The sequence below is a fragment of the Rhinopithecus bieti genome, unplaced genomic scaffold (genome assembly GCF_001698545.2).
Source record: "Rhinopithecus bieti isolate Rb0 unplaced genomic scaffold, ASM169854v2 scaffold_1037, whole genome shotgun sequence".
NCBI classification, from domain to species: Eukaryota; Metazoa; Chordata; class Mammalia; order Primates; family Cercopithecidae; genus Rhinopithecus; species Rhinopithecus bieti.
The window spans coordinates 401423-415264 of NW_016803268.1; the positions used below are offsets into that span (position 1 = coordinate 401423).

Consider the following 13842-nt stretch of genomic DNA (forward strand, 5'->3'; position numbering starts at 1 on the left):
AAAAAAAAAAAAAAAGGGAGTGCATGGCCAGGCACGGTGGCTCCCACCTGTAATCCCAGCACTTTGGGAGGCCCAGGTGGGTGGCTCACTTGAGCCCAGGTGTTTGAGACCAGCCTAGGCAACACAGAGAGACCCGTTCTCTGTTTTAGAATAAAACACAAATGGAGTGCAAGCAGTGGGCAGGCTGCTGCAGCTGGAAACCCTTGAGCTTTTAGTAACTTTCCATAGGAGGCAGCAGAGTCAGGCCTCAGCCGAATCTGTGCTTCCGACTCTGGCAAGCTGTCACCCACCTGTGGATGATAAAGTTCCTGTGCAGATACTGGAGGCCCCGTAGCACCTGCAGCACGATGCACTTGACCTGTGTAGAGGGTCAGAGGTGCCAGTCAGGCTGAGCCTGCAGGGAAGCCCGGCCGAGCCCTGCCATACCCACACTGGCCAGCAGGACTGGCAGTCACAACAGCCCAGGAAACCAGTGCCCTCACAAGGCTCTCGGCCCCGGGGCTGCATGCTCCCAGCAGATGCCCCCACCACAGGAATTCTACCCCATTGAAGCTCACTGACACACTGGGAGGTGGAGGCAGAGGCATCAGCAGCTCTGCAAGTCCCCAGGTGGCCCTGTTTTGTTATAAATGTGCACCACAAGGGCCCACGAAGCCCATTGCCCCACCCCAGGCCCTCTGCCACGCACTTGGGCCTCCGAGAAGGGTGTTGGCATATTCTCCAGGAGGCTGGCCAGGTCCTGCTCACAGTAACCCATCACCAGGAAGATGCTAGAAGAAACAGAAGATGCATACCACCCTCCGGCCTTCTCCTAAGGGGTCAAAGTGGACCCTCCCCTGCTGCAGGAGGGGACACGGGCAGGACAACCTGTGTCCACCTCTGACAATGGGCTGAGCCAGGCAGTGAGGTGGGGCCATCTCTTCTCTGACAACCTCATGCCCAGTGACACTCAGTCCTCACTCTGTGCAACACCTCTAGCCCAAGATACATGCTCCCTGGGGCCCGATGCACGGAGCAGGAGACCGCGTACCTCTCCAGGTGGCTCCCCACAACCACCTCCTTCAGCTCCACGATGTTGGGGTGACGCAGGCGGAGCAGCAGCGTGATCTCCCGCAGGCTGCTGATGGGGATGCCTGGGGAGGGAGGCGGCCTCAGTGAACCCCACCCCAGTGATGACGGGGACGCCCCAACCCCAGCCACTCCCGGGGCTTCATGAACACCTGATGCCAGTCGCTGCAGCTGTCCCCACCTCAGGGAGGATCCGGGCGACCCCAATAAGCACTTTTAACTCTTTGTTGACCAAATACGCATCAGCACCTCTCTAGCCACCGTGGATATCCGTCTGGGGGGTGGCAGGGCCCTGCCTACGCAGGCAGGTGCTGGGGGTGGAGGGGACAGCAGAGCTGAGCCTGCAGTGAGGGGGGCTCACCAGACAGGAGGGGGAGGAGGGGATGGAGACCGCAGAGCCCTCCTGGCAGACAGCTGAGGCTGCGTGTGGACCTGGGGGTGACGCGCTGGGCCACACCAGAACCCGCCCAGAGGATGGCCCCCTACAGCCACCGTGCAGTCGCTCTGAGGAAACTTCAGGTAACTCACACCTTTCTGCCTCCTCCCAGTGTGAGGTCCCAGCACCCCATCTTCCTGCTCACCATCCTTCTCCTTGTCCATCCGTACCTTCTTCAGTGCGACAATCTCATCTGTCTGGGTGTCCCGGGCCCGATCTGCAATGGAAACGCGTCAGTGACGACGTCCATCTCGATGCCCCTCGTGGGCCCCCTAGTGCTGCACAGGAACCTCTCCGTGAGCCACAGGGGTCCCTGTTCTTTCCTCTGACAACCTGCTGCCCGTGACACTCAATCCTCACTCTGTGCAACACTTCTAGCCCGAGACACCTGCTCTCTGGGGGGTTTCCTCATTTGAACTGCGCAGGGGGTGCCCAGCTTTGCTCTGTGCTGGACCCTGGCCTCCAGCCACTCAGTTCTGTGGCTCCAGGCTCTCCCTGTGCGCCTCCTCAGCACGCAGATCACAGCTTTGAGCTCTTGTAATGTCCTAAAAGCAAGTAAGGTACTCTATGCAGAAAAAAGTGAACCTTATTTTGTGTGAAGATGGCTCTACACAACACCGTGCCAATGTGTGCAGCTTCCAGAATGATCTATGCCAATTTCACAGCTGTTATGAGCTTCAGTTGTGTGTGGTGGTTTTGGTTTTTTTTGAGACAGGGTCTCCCTCTGTTGCCAAGGCTGGAGTGCAGTGGCGCGATCACAGCTCACTGCAGCCTCAAACTCCTAGGCTTCACCAGGTGCAGTGGCTCACACCTGTAATCCCAGTGCTTTGGGAGGCTGAGGCAGGAGGATCATTTGAGCCCAGAAGTTCAAGACCAGCCTGGGCAACATAGGGAGATCCCATCTCTACCAAAAATCAAAAAATCAGCCAGGTGTGATTCTGTACTCTTATGGTCCCAGATACTCAGGAGGCTGAGGTGGGAGGATCACTTGAGCCTGGGAGGTCGAGGCTGCAGCGAGCTGTGATGATGCCACTGCACTCCCGCCTGGGCAACAGAGCAAAATCCACCTCAAAACAAACAAAAAGAAAAACCACCTGGGCACAGGTGACCCCTCCAGAGTTGCTGAGGTTACAGACATGAGCGTCGTGTCCAGCTCCTGCTGCTTCTGGAAAGTTCTGTATTTTATTTCTCTGACAGTTCTCTCTACTCTGCAGTGACACATTTGGTTTATGGGCATTAGCAACTGGATGCTTCCGTTTATCCAGAAATGGTGTAACATTTGTCATAACTACACCAGGAATTAAAGTTGCGAACAAGCTTCTGCCCTGGTTTAGAGCACAGGGTCTGAGTCCCATCCAGCCCAACGCAGCTGCTGCTTCGACAGTCTCGTCCCACATTGTCACAGCCACGAGCTGCGACTACACGCTCTGGCCTTGGCCACTCACACACAATGCCGTAGGTACCCTCTCCAATGCGGTTCAGCTTCTCAAACTCCTTCACACTCCGGCATCGTCCCAGCTGAAAAAGAAGGGTGTTGCCAGTGTGGAAATTTGGTAGCTGATGGAACAACCGAGGAAATTTCAACGGAATTTGTACCAGGGAGCCCACTCACGTTTTGCTCAACAAACAGAAAGGCAACCACACGCTTGGGCTGTTTTTTTTTTTTTTTTGAGATGGAGTCTCGCTCTGTCACCCAGGCTGGAGTGCAGTGCCGTGATCCTGGTTCACCACAAGCTCCTCCTCCCGGGTTCACGCCATTCTCCTGCCTCAGCCTGCTGAGGAGCTAGGACTACAGACACCCACCGCCCTGCCCAGCTAATTTTTTTTTTTTTTTTGTATTTTTAGTAGAGACGGGGTTTCACTGTGTTAGCCAGGATGGTCTCAATCTCCCCTGACCTCATAATCCGCCCACCTCGGCCTCCCAAGGTGCTGGGATTATAGGCGTCAGCCACCGCGCCCAGACTTTTTTCTTTTTTTGAGATTGAGTCTTGCTCTGTTGCCCAGGCTGGAGTGCATGCAGTGGCAAGATCTTGGTTCCATGTAAGCTCCACCTGCCGGGTTCAAGTGATTCTCCAGCCTCAGCCTCCTGAGTAGCTGGGACTGCAGGAATGTGCCACAACCGGCCAATTTTCTATTTTTAGAAGAAACAGGGTTTCACCATGTTGGCCAGGATGGTCTCGATCTCTTGACTGTCATGCACGTCCTTGTGAAAAGACCACCAAACAGGCTTTGTGTGAGCAATAAAGCTTTTTAATCACCTGGGTGCAGGCGGGCTGAGTCTGAAAAGAGAGTCAGCGAAGGGAGATAAGGGTGGGGCCGTTTCATAGGATTTGGGTAGGTAAAGGAAAATTACAGTAGAAAGGGGGTTGTTCTCTGGTGGGCAGGAGTGGGGGTCACAAAGCGCTCAATGGGGGAGTTTTTTGAACCAGGATGAGCCAGGAAAGGGAATTTCACAAGGTAATGTCATCACTTAGGGCAAGGACCAGCCATTTTCACTTGTTTTGTGATTTTTCAGTTACTTCAGGCCATCTGGGCGTATAGGTGCAAGTCCCAGGGGATGCAATGGCTTGACTTGGGCTCAGAGACCTGACACTGACCTCAAGTGACTCACCCGCTTTGGCCTCCCAAAGTGCTAGGATTACAAGCATGAGCCACCGTGCCTCGCCTCTTGGGTTTTTCTGATGAGAAAAGGTGGTGACGATACTGGGCCAATGCTTTGCAAGAAATATCAGAGGCGGCCACTCAGATACTCCCTTTCAATCCCATGTACAAAACTCCATCTGCGGCAGAGGCTGCTGTCCCAGCATCCCTGTGTCACCACCTCCTGTGAGATATGAAACGCTACCCAGTGGCGTCTGGCCTTGGGAGGTGAGCTGAAGGGACTGTGTGACTTCCAGGTGAAAGGAAGCTTTCATCTCTCCTCGCCTCAGTGATGGGAAGACAAACAGAACCAGAATGCCTGGCCCACCTGTGCAAAACAACTGCTTCTCTCCAGAATGTTAGGGAAGAGTGAAGAAAGGCATCATCTCACTTAAGGCCCTATATTTTGGGGTCTCTGTCCTAGTAGAGTCTGTACCCTTCTCCATGGATCTAAGAAGTACATGTAGGCGGGGGGAAGTAGATCACACCTGTAATCCCAGCACTTTGGGAGGCCAAGGCGGGCAGATCACGAGGTCTGGAGATGGAGACCATCCTGGTGAACACGGTGAAACCCCATTAACTCTACTAAAAATATGAAAAAATTAGCCGGGCGTGGTGACGGGCACCTGTAGTTCCAGCTACCCGGGAGGCTGAGGCAGAAGAATGGCGTGAACCCGGGAGGTGCAGCTTGCAGTGAGCCAAGACTGCGTCACTGCACTCAAGCCTGGGTGACAGAGTGAGACTCCGTCTCCAAAAAAAAAAAGTAAAAAGCACACGTACCAAGGTTTGAAACCTCACAGCCCTCATTTCCCGGCTTCCCTTCTCTTAACCCTCAGTCTCAAACCTGGGCTCAAGTAATCCTCCCAGTTCAGCCTCCCAGACTGCTGAGATGACAGGTGTGAGCCACTGGCCAGCCTTTGTTCTCAGTCTGATTCTTTCCTGACACCTGGGGACCAAGTCAGAAGCCTCTGGCCTGGCACTCACTGGTGGCCTAGCCTCAACCTCCCTTTCCCGCCTTAATCTCCCTTCTCACATCCTCTGCTCGTGCTCTTCTCCACACCCTTCTTATTTCTGGGTGTCCAAATCCTTGTCACATTTCCTGAACTCAAAGAAAGGCCACGCCAGGCCGGATGCGGTGGCTCACGCCTGTAATTCCAGCACTTTGGGAGGCCAAGGCGGGAAGATCACTTGAGCCCAGGAGGCTGACGATGCACCGAGCCCTGATCAAGCCACTACATTCTAGCCTGGGCGAGAGCGCGAGACCCTGTCTCAAAAAAAAAAAAAAAAAAAAAAAAGGAAAAGCCAAATCACTACTTCACCCCAGAGTCCAGCACGGGACTCTCAACGCGGTGAGCGCCTGCTGCACGTCTGAATGAGCCAAGTGTGGCTCCTGTTGTCATCCAGCCACGATCTCTTAATGATTCTTACTGAACACGTGGCTTGTCCTCTTAGAGCACCAGCCAGCAGTTAAAACACAAACCAGCGGCCAAAGTTCAAGCCTGTCCGTCCCCACCAGCCGTGCACTTGGGCGACATCGCCCAACGCCCCGAGGCTCCTTCCTGGTCTCGGCAGACGGAGGCACCGGCACCTCTGCAAGGGCCGCGCGCCAGGGCTCGCGTGAAGCCGCCAGGCAGCGCCGGAGCCCGCTCGATGCAGCCCAACCCCAGCGGGAGCCTTCAAGCCCCAACTCGTCGCGCGAGTCAATTCTTCCCAGAAGCAAGCGGCTCGCGGCTCAGCCTGCAAAGCCCGACCCGGCGCTGAACTCAGCAGCGCCCGAGCTGGAGCCCGGAGCCTGCTCTCCCCACGGCGCGGGCCCGTCTCTCTGCGGGCGCGAGGCATCCCCGAGCCCGCCCCGGCCCCCCGAGATCTCCGGGGACCGCCCGTGCGAGTCCCGAGCCCGCCCCGCCCCCCGGCCCCGCCGCGGGGAACTCTGGGACTGTCGCTCCCGCCCGTGCCGGAAGCTTCGGCGCAGCAGCGCGACACGAGACTCCCCAGGCCCTGCCAAGCAGTGCCGCTAGCGAAGCGGGCAGAGCTGCCCAGGGGGTCCCTCGCGCACCCTGTGTTCCGGAGGCACCGTGAAGAAGCCCTCCTTACGAATACACTTCAGACGGATCTGCTCCGACTCTAGGTCTGGCTCCGCCATGCCCAGCGCTGGCCACGCCTCCTGTGCGCGCAGGCGCAGACGCGGACGGCCCCGCGGCGCGGGCGCCAAAGCTCCTTTCCGGGCTTCCTCTCCTTACCAACGGTTACCAAGAGAAGCTCCCGCGGGTCCGCCCTAGGCGCTCCGCCCCAGGGACCCGCTCCGACTGCTGCAGTTCGGGCCTTATTTTAGGGTGAATCCCGGGCACCCGACCCGGCTGCGCCGTAGTGGGAGGCCACGGCGATTATCCAGGTGAAGGTCTTCCAGGTGAGATGGGGTCCCCTAGGTAAGAGGGTGTTCCAGGTGGGAGTCCTTCATATGGCGAGGTCCTCTAGGTGGGGGTGAGAGGGTCCTCCAGGCAAGAGTCCTCCAGGTCAGAGGGTCCTCCAGGTCAGAGGGTCCCCCAGGTGAGGGTCCTCCAGGTGAGACGGTCCCCCAGGTGAGGGGTCCTCCAGGTCAGAGGGTCCCCAGGTGAGGGGTCCTCCAGGTGAGAGGGTCCCCAGGTGAGGGGTCCTCCAGGTCAGAGTCCTCCAGGTGAGGGTCCTCCAGGTTAGAGGGTCCCCCAGGTGAGGGGTCCTCCAGGTCAGAGTCCTCCAGGTGAGGGGTCCCCCAGGTGAGGGTCCCCAGGTGAGGGGTTCTCCAGGTAAGGGGGTCCCCAGGTGAGAGGGTCCCCCAGGTGAGGGGTCTTCCAGGTCAGAGGTCCTCCAGGTCAGAGTCCTCCAGGTGAGGGTCCTCCAGGTGAGACGGTCCCCCAGGTGAGAGGGGAAGGTGAAGGTCCTCCAGGTGAGGGTCAGGTCACTTGGTCCAGGGCTGTGGGCTTCAGCAGGCATTTGGGTGCCTCCTGTGTTCAGGACATGGGGGCTCCGGGAGACTGAAGGAAACAAGCGCTGATGTCCATGCCGTCAAGTTCTGTGACAGAAATAAGCAGCAGCAAGTGAAAGACAGGAGAGAAGCTCCGTGAGGGGTGGCATTTAAGCTTAGCTTCTGGGCGGGAAGAGGTAGCTATGCCAGCATTCCCTAACAAAGTGTTGCAAAGTAGATACCTCCCCTCACTCATGGAAGGCCTGACCTCTGAAGCTGACAGAAGCCATTCTCACAGGCACCTTCCTCTCCAATCTCACAGCCCAGCCCTGGAAGGTGGAGAAAGAAAAGTCGATGTGGAATGTTTAGGAAGTGCTGTTGGTCCAGGTCCAGGTCCAGGATCAGGGGCAGCCAGCATGTCCACTAATCTGGCTTCACTGTTGAAATCCAGTTGAGCAAGCAGGGCCTAAACCACTGCCCACTGCTGAGACCAGCTCGGTCGTGGAGACCCTAACCCAACGGCACTAGAGGAATTAAAGACACACACACAGAAATACAGGGTGTAGAGTGGGAAATCAGGGGTCTCATGGCCTTCAGAGCTGAAAGCCTCGAACAAAGATTTACCCACATATTTCTTGACAGCAAGCCAGTGATGAGCACTGTTTCTAGATTATAAATTAACTAAAAGCATTTCTTATAGGAAATAAAAGGATAGGCCAAAATAAAGGGATGGGTCTGGCTAGTTAACCTGCAGCAGGAGCACATCCTTAAGGCACAGATTGCTCATGCTAAGTTCAGGAACGCCTTTGAGCGGTTTTCCGCCCTGGATGAGCCAGGTGTTCCTTGCCCCCATTCCAGTAAATGGATAGCCTTCCAGCATGGGCATCATGGCCATCATGAGCATGTCACACTGCTGCAGAGATTTTGTGATTTTGTTTATGGCCACTTTTGGGGCCAGTTTATGGCCAAGTTTGGGGCCCTGTTCCCAACAGCCCACAGCCAGACCTAGACTCCATTCAGATTGGTTTTGATCAGCATGTAAAAAATGGAGGAGTTCAGTGTGGTATAGAAAATGGGGGTGTTGGCCGGGCGCAGTGGCTCACGCCTGTAATCCCAGCACTTTGGGAGGCCAAGGCGGGCGGATCACGAGGTCAGGAGATTGGGACCATCCTGGCTAACACAGTGAAACCCCGTGTCTACTAAAAATACAAAAAATTACCCGGGCATGGTGGCGGGTGCCTGTAGTCCCAGCTACTTGGGAGGCTGAGGCAGGAGAATGGCATGAACCCGGGAGGCGGAGCTTGCAGTGAACTGAGATTGCGCCACTGCACTCCAGCCTGAGCGAGAGAGAGAGACTCCGTCTCAAAAAAAAAAAAAAAAAAACAGAAAAAAGAAATAAGAAAATGGGGTGTTGTGACTGGGCACAAAATTATATCATTGAGAAAATTACGCCAGTTGGGGAAGATCTGATCTAGCCAAACCCCCTTTGACCTTTAGCTTTCAAGCTGCCTTCAGTTATTCTTGGGCTAACTTTGGGAGATGTTTATAGTTTAAATGATAATAGCCCCTCCCCAAAACTCAACTGTATTTGTAAAACTAATGAGGGGCCACCAGACTAGGGAGAGGAAAGGAGCCTGAATTCTGCTAAGATGTAGATATCAACAATTGTCAGCCATTATTCCGGAGGTCCTGCAGATAACAATGCTATTGGAACCTAAGACTGGCCTTTTGCAATATCTCTCAAGGGTTTTTTGCATGTCTGGTACCTACGGCTCCAACAGGACCCACTGGCTGATGATGGCTTCACCTGGACCTGCCAACTACTCCTGGAGTCCCACCCAGAAGTGACTCAGCAAAGGAGGGTCCTGTCTCACTCTACGATGGCACCCCCCCCAACCAGTCAGCAGCAAGCACCCATTGCCTAGCTACCCTACCCTTTCCCCCAAACGACCTTTGGAAAACCCTAGTCCCTGAATTCTTGGGGAGACTGATTTCAGTAATAACCACTTGTCCGTGTGAATTAAACCCTTTCTCTATTGCAGTTTCCCTACCTTGATCAACTGACTCCATCTGGGCAAGAAGAACCCACCAGGCGGATACAGTATGAAGCCAGTTTTCCCAAGGGCTTTTATGGGCTCCATAAGTCACCGTGGATTGCTTAAAGCAGTCTGTTTATATGTGAAAGCATACCATTCCAGTCAAAGCCTTGGTAAAATATGCAGGGTCTCTAATTATGTCCTATTACAAGAGAAAACGGATTGTATTGCACTTGTGCACATAATTCTATTGACATTAGAATACAGATAGGAGAAGGGAGAGGAAAACTTTTTTTTTTTTTTTTTTTTAATAGTGCTCACAAATAGTTCCCAATTTTTGGAGAAATGAGAAAGAGATATGCTACTCCAGCAAAATAAAATTTAAAAAAAAAGAAACAAATATGTTCCAAATTTTTGTCACAGGAGTGTACTTTACTCAATTGCTAAAAGCTGCAAATAGCTCAAAGTTAAAAAAGTTTTCTTGGTTCTGAAAGAACAGAAAGGATCAGTAATGTTTTAAGCAAAAATGTAAAAAGATTATTTCAGTCTTATAATAGTTTAGTCCATAAAATTAACTCTTTTTGCCCAATATTGGATGAACAATCCTCATGAATATAGCAGCTGTCAATGAGAGTCTTGGAAGTTTTTCGCTCTATTCCAATGGCACAATCTCTAAAGTGATCGGAAACTTATATTGAAGAGTACCTTGGAGTTCTATAGCTGATTATAAACCGCCCTATAAAAGGATCAAAGTAAAACAACAATTGTGGATGACAAAATCTTAGCCACAGTTAAAGACATAATTGAGGCCGGGCACAGTGGCTCATGCCTGTAATCCCAGCACTTTGGGAGGCCAAGGCGGGCAGATAACTTGAGGTCAGGAGTTTGAGACCACCCTGGCTAACATGGCAAAACCCTGTCTTGGCTGGGCACGGTGGCTCACACCTATAATCCCAGCACTCTGGGAGGCTGAGGTGGGTGGATCACTTTAGGTCAGGAGTTCGAGACCAGCCTCATCAACATGGTGAAACCCTGTCTCTACTAAACAAATACAAAATTAGCCAGGCATGGTGGTGCATGCCTGTAATCCCAGCTACTTGAGAGGCTGAGGCAGGAGAACTGCTTGAACCCAGAAGGTGGAGGTTGCAGTGAGCCAAGATCGTGCCATTGCACTCCAAGCCTGGGCAACAAAAACAAAACTCTGTTTCAAAAAAAAAAACCTGTCTCTACTAAAAATACAAAAATTAGCTGGCCGTGGTAGCATGCCCCTGCAGTCCAACTACTCTGGAGGCTGGGGTACGAGAATCACTTGAATCCAGGAGGCAGAGGTTGTACTGAGCCAAGATTGCACCACTGCACTCCAGCCTGGGCCATAGAGCAAGACTATCTCAGAAAAAAGAAAAAAAAAAAAGACGTAATTGGCAAGCAAATTTGGTTACTTACGTGGCACACAATAATTTTACATAATAATCATAACTACTACTAATCCCATATACTAAGACGTATCAGAATCACAGACATACAATTTTGGAACACACACTAACAACACATTTATAAATATAATCCCAAGAAGAACACCATTTCACATTTAAAAATGCTTCTTGTATGATTTCGTTATACCAAATAAGCCATATATCTCTTTTTGGACATCAGGGGACGTAATATCAAAAAATTGCCGGCCGGGCGCGGTGGCTCAAGCCTGTAATCCCAGCACTTTGGGAGGCCGAGGCGGGCGGATCACCAGGTCAGAGATTGAAAATTGCCAGGCACGGTGGCTCACGCCTGTAATCCCAGCACTTTGGGAGGCTGAGGCAGATGGATCACAAGGTCATGAGATCAAGATCATCCTGGCTAACACAGTGAATCCTTGTCTCTACTAAAATATACACAAAAATTAGCCAGGCGTGACAGTGGGCGCCTGTAGTCCCAGCTACTCGGGAGGCTGACAGGAGAATGGCGTGAACCCGGGAGGCGGAAGTTCAAGTGAGCTGAGATCCGGCCACTGCACTCCAGCCTGGGCGACACAGCAAGACTCTGTCTCAAAAAGAAAAATGAAAATTAGCCGGGTGTGGTGGCAGGCACCTGTAGTCCCAGCTGCTCGGGAGGCTGAGGCAGGAGAATCGCTTGAATCCGGGAGGTGGAGGTTGCAGTGAGCCGAGATTGCCCACTGCACTCCAGCCGGGGCAACAGAGTGAGACTCTATCACAAAAAAAAGAAAAATAAAAATTAATGAGGACTGAAGAAAGAATTTGATTTTGGAACGTTTGTCAAATATAAAAAGTTTAAAACAGTTGCTATCACTAAATAGGATCACAGGACATTGTAAAATAAGTCATTCACTTAGCCACAGTGGTAACTCACAGATTTCTCTTTTTTTATTTTCTTATTTTTTTCCTATTTTTAACCTTTCTTATGGTACTGAGATAACTCAAAGATTTCAAAAAAAAAAATGTAGAAACCTTTATTCTTTGAGGGAATTTCTCAAATGATACAGACAGCATAAGGTCAATTAAATCTCTCTAAACTTTTTTTTTTTTTTTTTTTTTGAGACGGAGTCTCGCTTTCTCTCCCGGGCTGGAGTGCAGTGGCCGGATCTCAGCTCACTGCAAGCTCCGCCTCCCGGGTTCACGCCATTCTCCTGCCTCAGCCTCCCGAATAGCTGGGACTACAGGCGCCCACCTCCTCGCCCGGCTAGTTTTTTGTATTTTTTTAGTAGAGACGGGGGTTTCACCGTGTTAGCCAGGATGGTCTCGATCTCCTGACCTCGTGATCCGCCCGTCTCGGCCTCCCAAAGTGCTGGGATTACAGGCTTGAGCCACCGCGCCCGGCCTCAACCTTTTCAAACAAATCTATTACATTGTAATCATCGTGACCATAAGGTATAATTTTCAGGCCAGGCGCGGTGGCTGACGCCTGTAATCCCAGCACTTTGGGAGGCCAAGGCAGTCGGATCACTTGAGGTCAGGAGTTCCAGACCAGCCTGACCAACATGACAAAACCTCGTCTCTACTAAAAATACAAAAAATAGCCAGGCATGGCGGTGTGCGTCCGTGATCCCAACTACTTGGGAGGCTAAGCCAGAAGAATCGCTTGAACCCGGGAGGTGGAGGTTGCAGTGAGCCGAGATCACACCACTGCACTTCAGCCTGGGTGACAGAACGAGACTCCATCTAAAAAAAAAAAAAAAAAAAAAAATTTGTAATGCTGGGCGTGGTGGCTCACACCTGTAATCTCAGCACTTTGGAAGGCCGGGCGGGTGGATCACCTGAGGTCAGTAGTTCAAGATCAGCCTGGACAACATGGAGAAACCCCGTCTCTACTAAAACTACAAAAAATAGCCAGTCATGGTGGTGGGTGCCTGTAATCCCAGCTACTTAGGAGGCTGAGCCAGGAGAATTGTTTGAACCCGGGAGGCAGAGGTTGCAGTGAGCTGAGATCACTCCACTGTACTCCAGCCTGGGCAACAAGAGTGAAACTCTGTCTCAAAACAAAAAAAAGAAAAAAATAATTTCCATAAACATTTTTATAACCTTTTTTTTTTAAATTAAAGAGTGGGCAACTGGGTCCGGTGGCTCACGACTGTAATCCCAGCACTTTGGGAGACCAAGGAGGGCAGATCATGAGGTCAGGAGATCGAGACCATCCTGGCTAACACAGTGAAACCCCATCTCTACTGAAAATACAATAAATTAGCCAGGTGTGGTGGCGGGTGCCTGTAGTCCCAGCTACTTGGAAGGCTGAGGCAGGAGAATGGCGTGAACCCAGGAAGCAGAGCTTGCAGTGAGCTGAGATTGTACCACTGCACTCCAGCCCAGACAACAGGGTGAGACTCCGTCTAAAATATACATATATGTGTATATATATATATCTTTTTACAAACTTTATCACAACTTACACAAACCATTTATAGTATACTTGGTCTTCCTGTTTTATCCCGAACATCCCTCTTTCCAAAATAACCAGCCATTTTAGAACAAAAATTTAGCATACAGGATTCTTTCCCATATGAAATTATTTTCCTTTTAACTTTTCCTTCTAAAAATACCTCCTTATAACTATCTTTACATCTGTAATTATTTACTTTATTATTTTTATTTTTTTTTTGAGACAGAGTCTCGCTCTGTCACCCAGGCTGGAGTGCAGTGGCGCAGTCTCTGCTCACTGCAAGCTCCGCCTCCCGGGTTCTTGCCATTCTCCTGCCTCAGCCTCCTGAGTAGCTGGGACTACAGGCGCCCGCCACCGTGCCCGACTAATTTTTTGTATTTTCAGTAGATGGGGTTTCACCATGTTAGCCAGGATGGTCTCAATCTCCTGACCTCGTGATCCACCTGCCTCGGCCTCCCAAAGTGCTGGGATTACAGGCGTGAGCCACCACGCCCAGCCATGTATTTGTTTTTTAAGGACAACTCACTATGTTGCCCAGGCTGGTCTCAAACTCCTGTGCTCAAGCAATCCACCCAGCTTGGCCTACCAAAGTACTACTAGGATTACAGGCATGTAATTACAGGCATGTCACCATGCCTGGATAATTTCTGTATTTTTAGTAGACATGGGGTTTCATCATGTTGGCCAGGCTGGTCTGGAACACCTGAACTCAAGTGATCCACCTGCCTCGGCCTCCCAACCTGCTGAGATTACAGGCTTGAACCACTGCACCTGGCCTGTTTCCTTTTCATAAGAACATTTTTTTTTTTTTTTTTTTTTTTTTTTTTTTTTTTTTT

At 51.7% G+C, this 13842-nt stretch overlaps 1 protein-coding gene across 5 annotated transcripts in view; it reads right to left on the reverse strand.

The window, feature by feature from the left end:
* Positions 1 to 6550, reverse strand: part of CDK10 (cyclin dependent kinase 10) — a 10687-nt gene extending 4137 nt beyond the window's left edge. For 2 of the 5 annotated variants that reach the window (XM_017871268.1, XM_017871259.1), the window contains exons 1-6: positions 6201 to 6550; positions 2950 to 3022; positions 1650 to 1721; positions 1031 to 1133; positions 689 to 770; positions 291 to 358 (exon numbers count right to left, since the gene is read on the reverse strand). In XM_017871268.1, coding sequence (XP_017726757.1) covers positions 291 to 358; positions 689 to 770; positions 1031 to 1133; positions 1650 to 1721; positions 2950 to 3022; positions 6201 to 6287 — 485 coding nt within the window. In that variant the 5' untranslated portion in view covers positions 6288 to 6550. Of the gene's footprint in view, positions 1 to 290; positions 359 to 688; positions 771 to 1030; positions 1134 to 1649; positions 1722 to 2949; positions 3023 to 6200 lie in introns of those variants that run through there. The other 3 variants (XM_017871274.1, XM_017871290.1, XM_017871282.1) reach the window with 3 other exon arrangements.
* Between the last annotated feature and the right edge of the window lie 7292 nt (positions 6551 to 13842).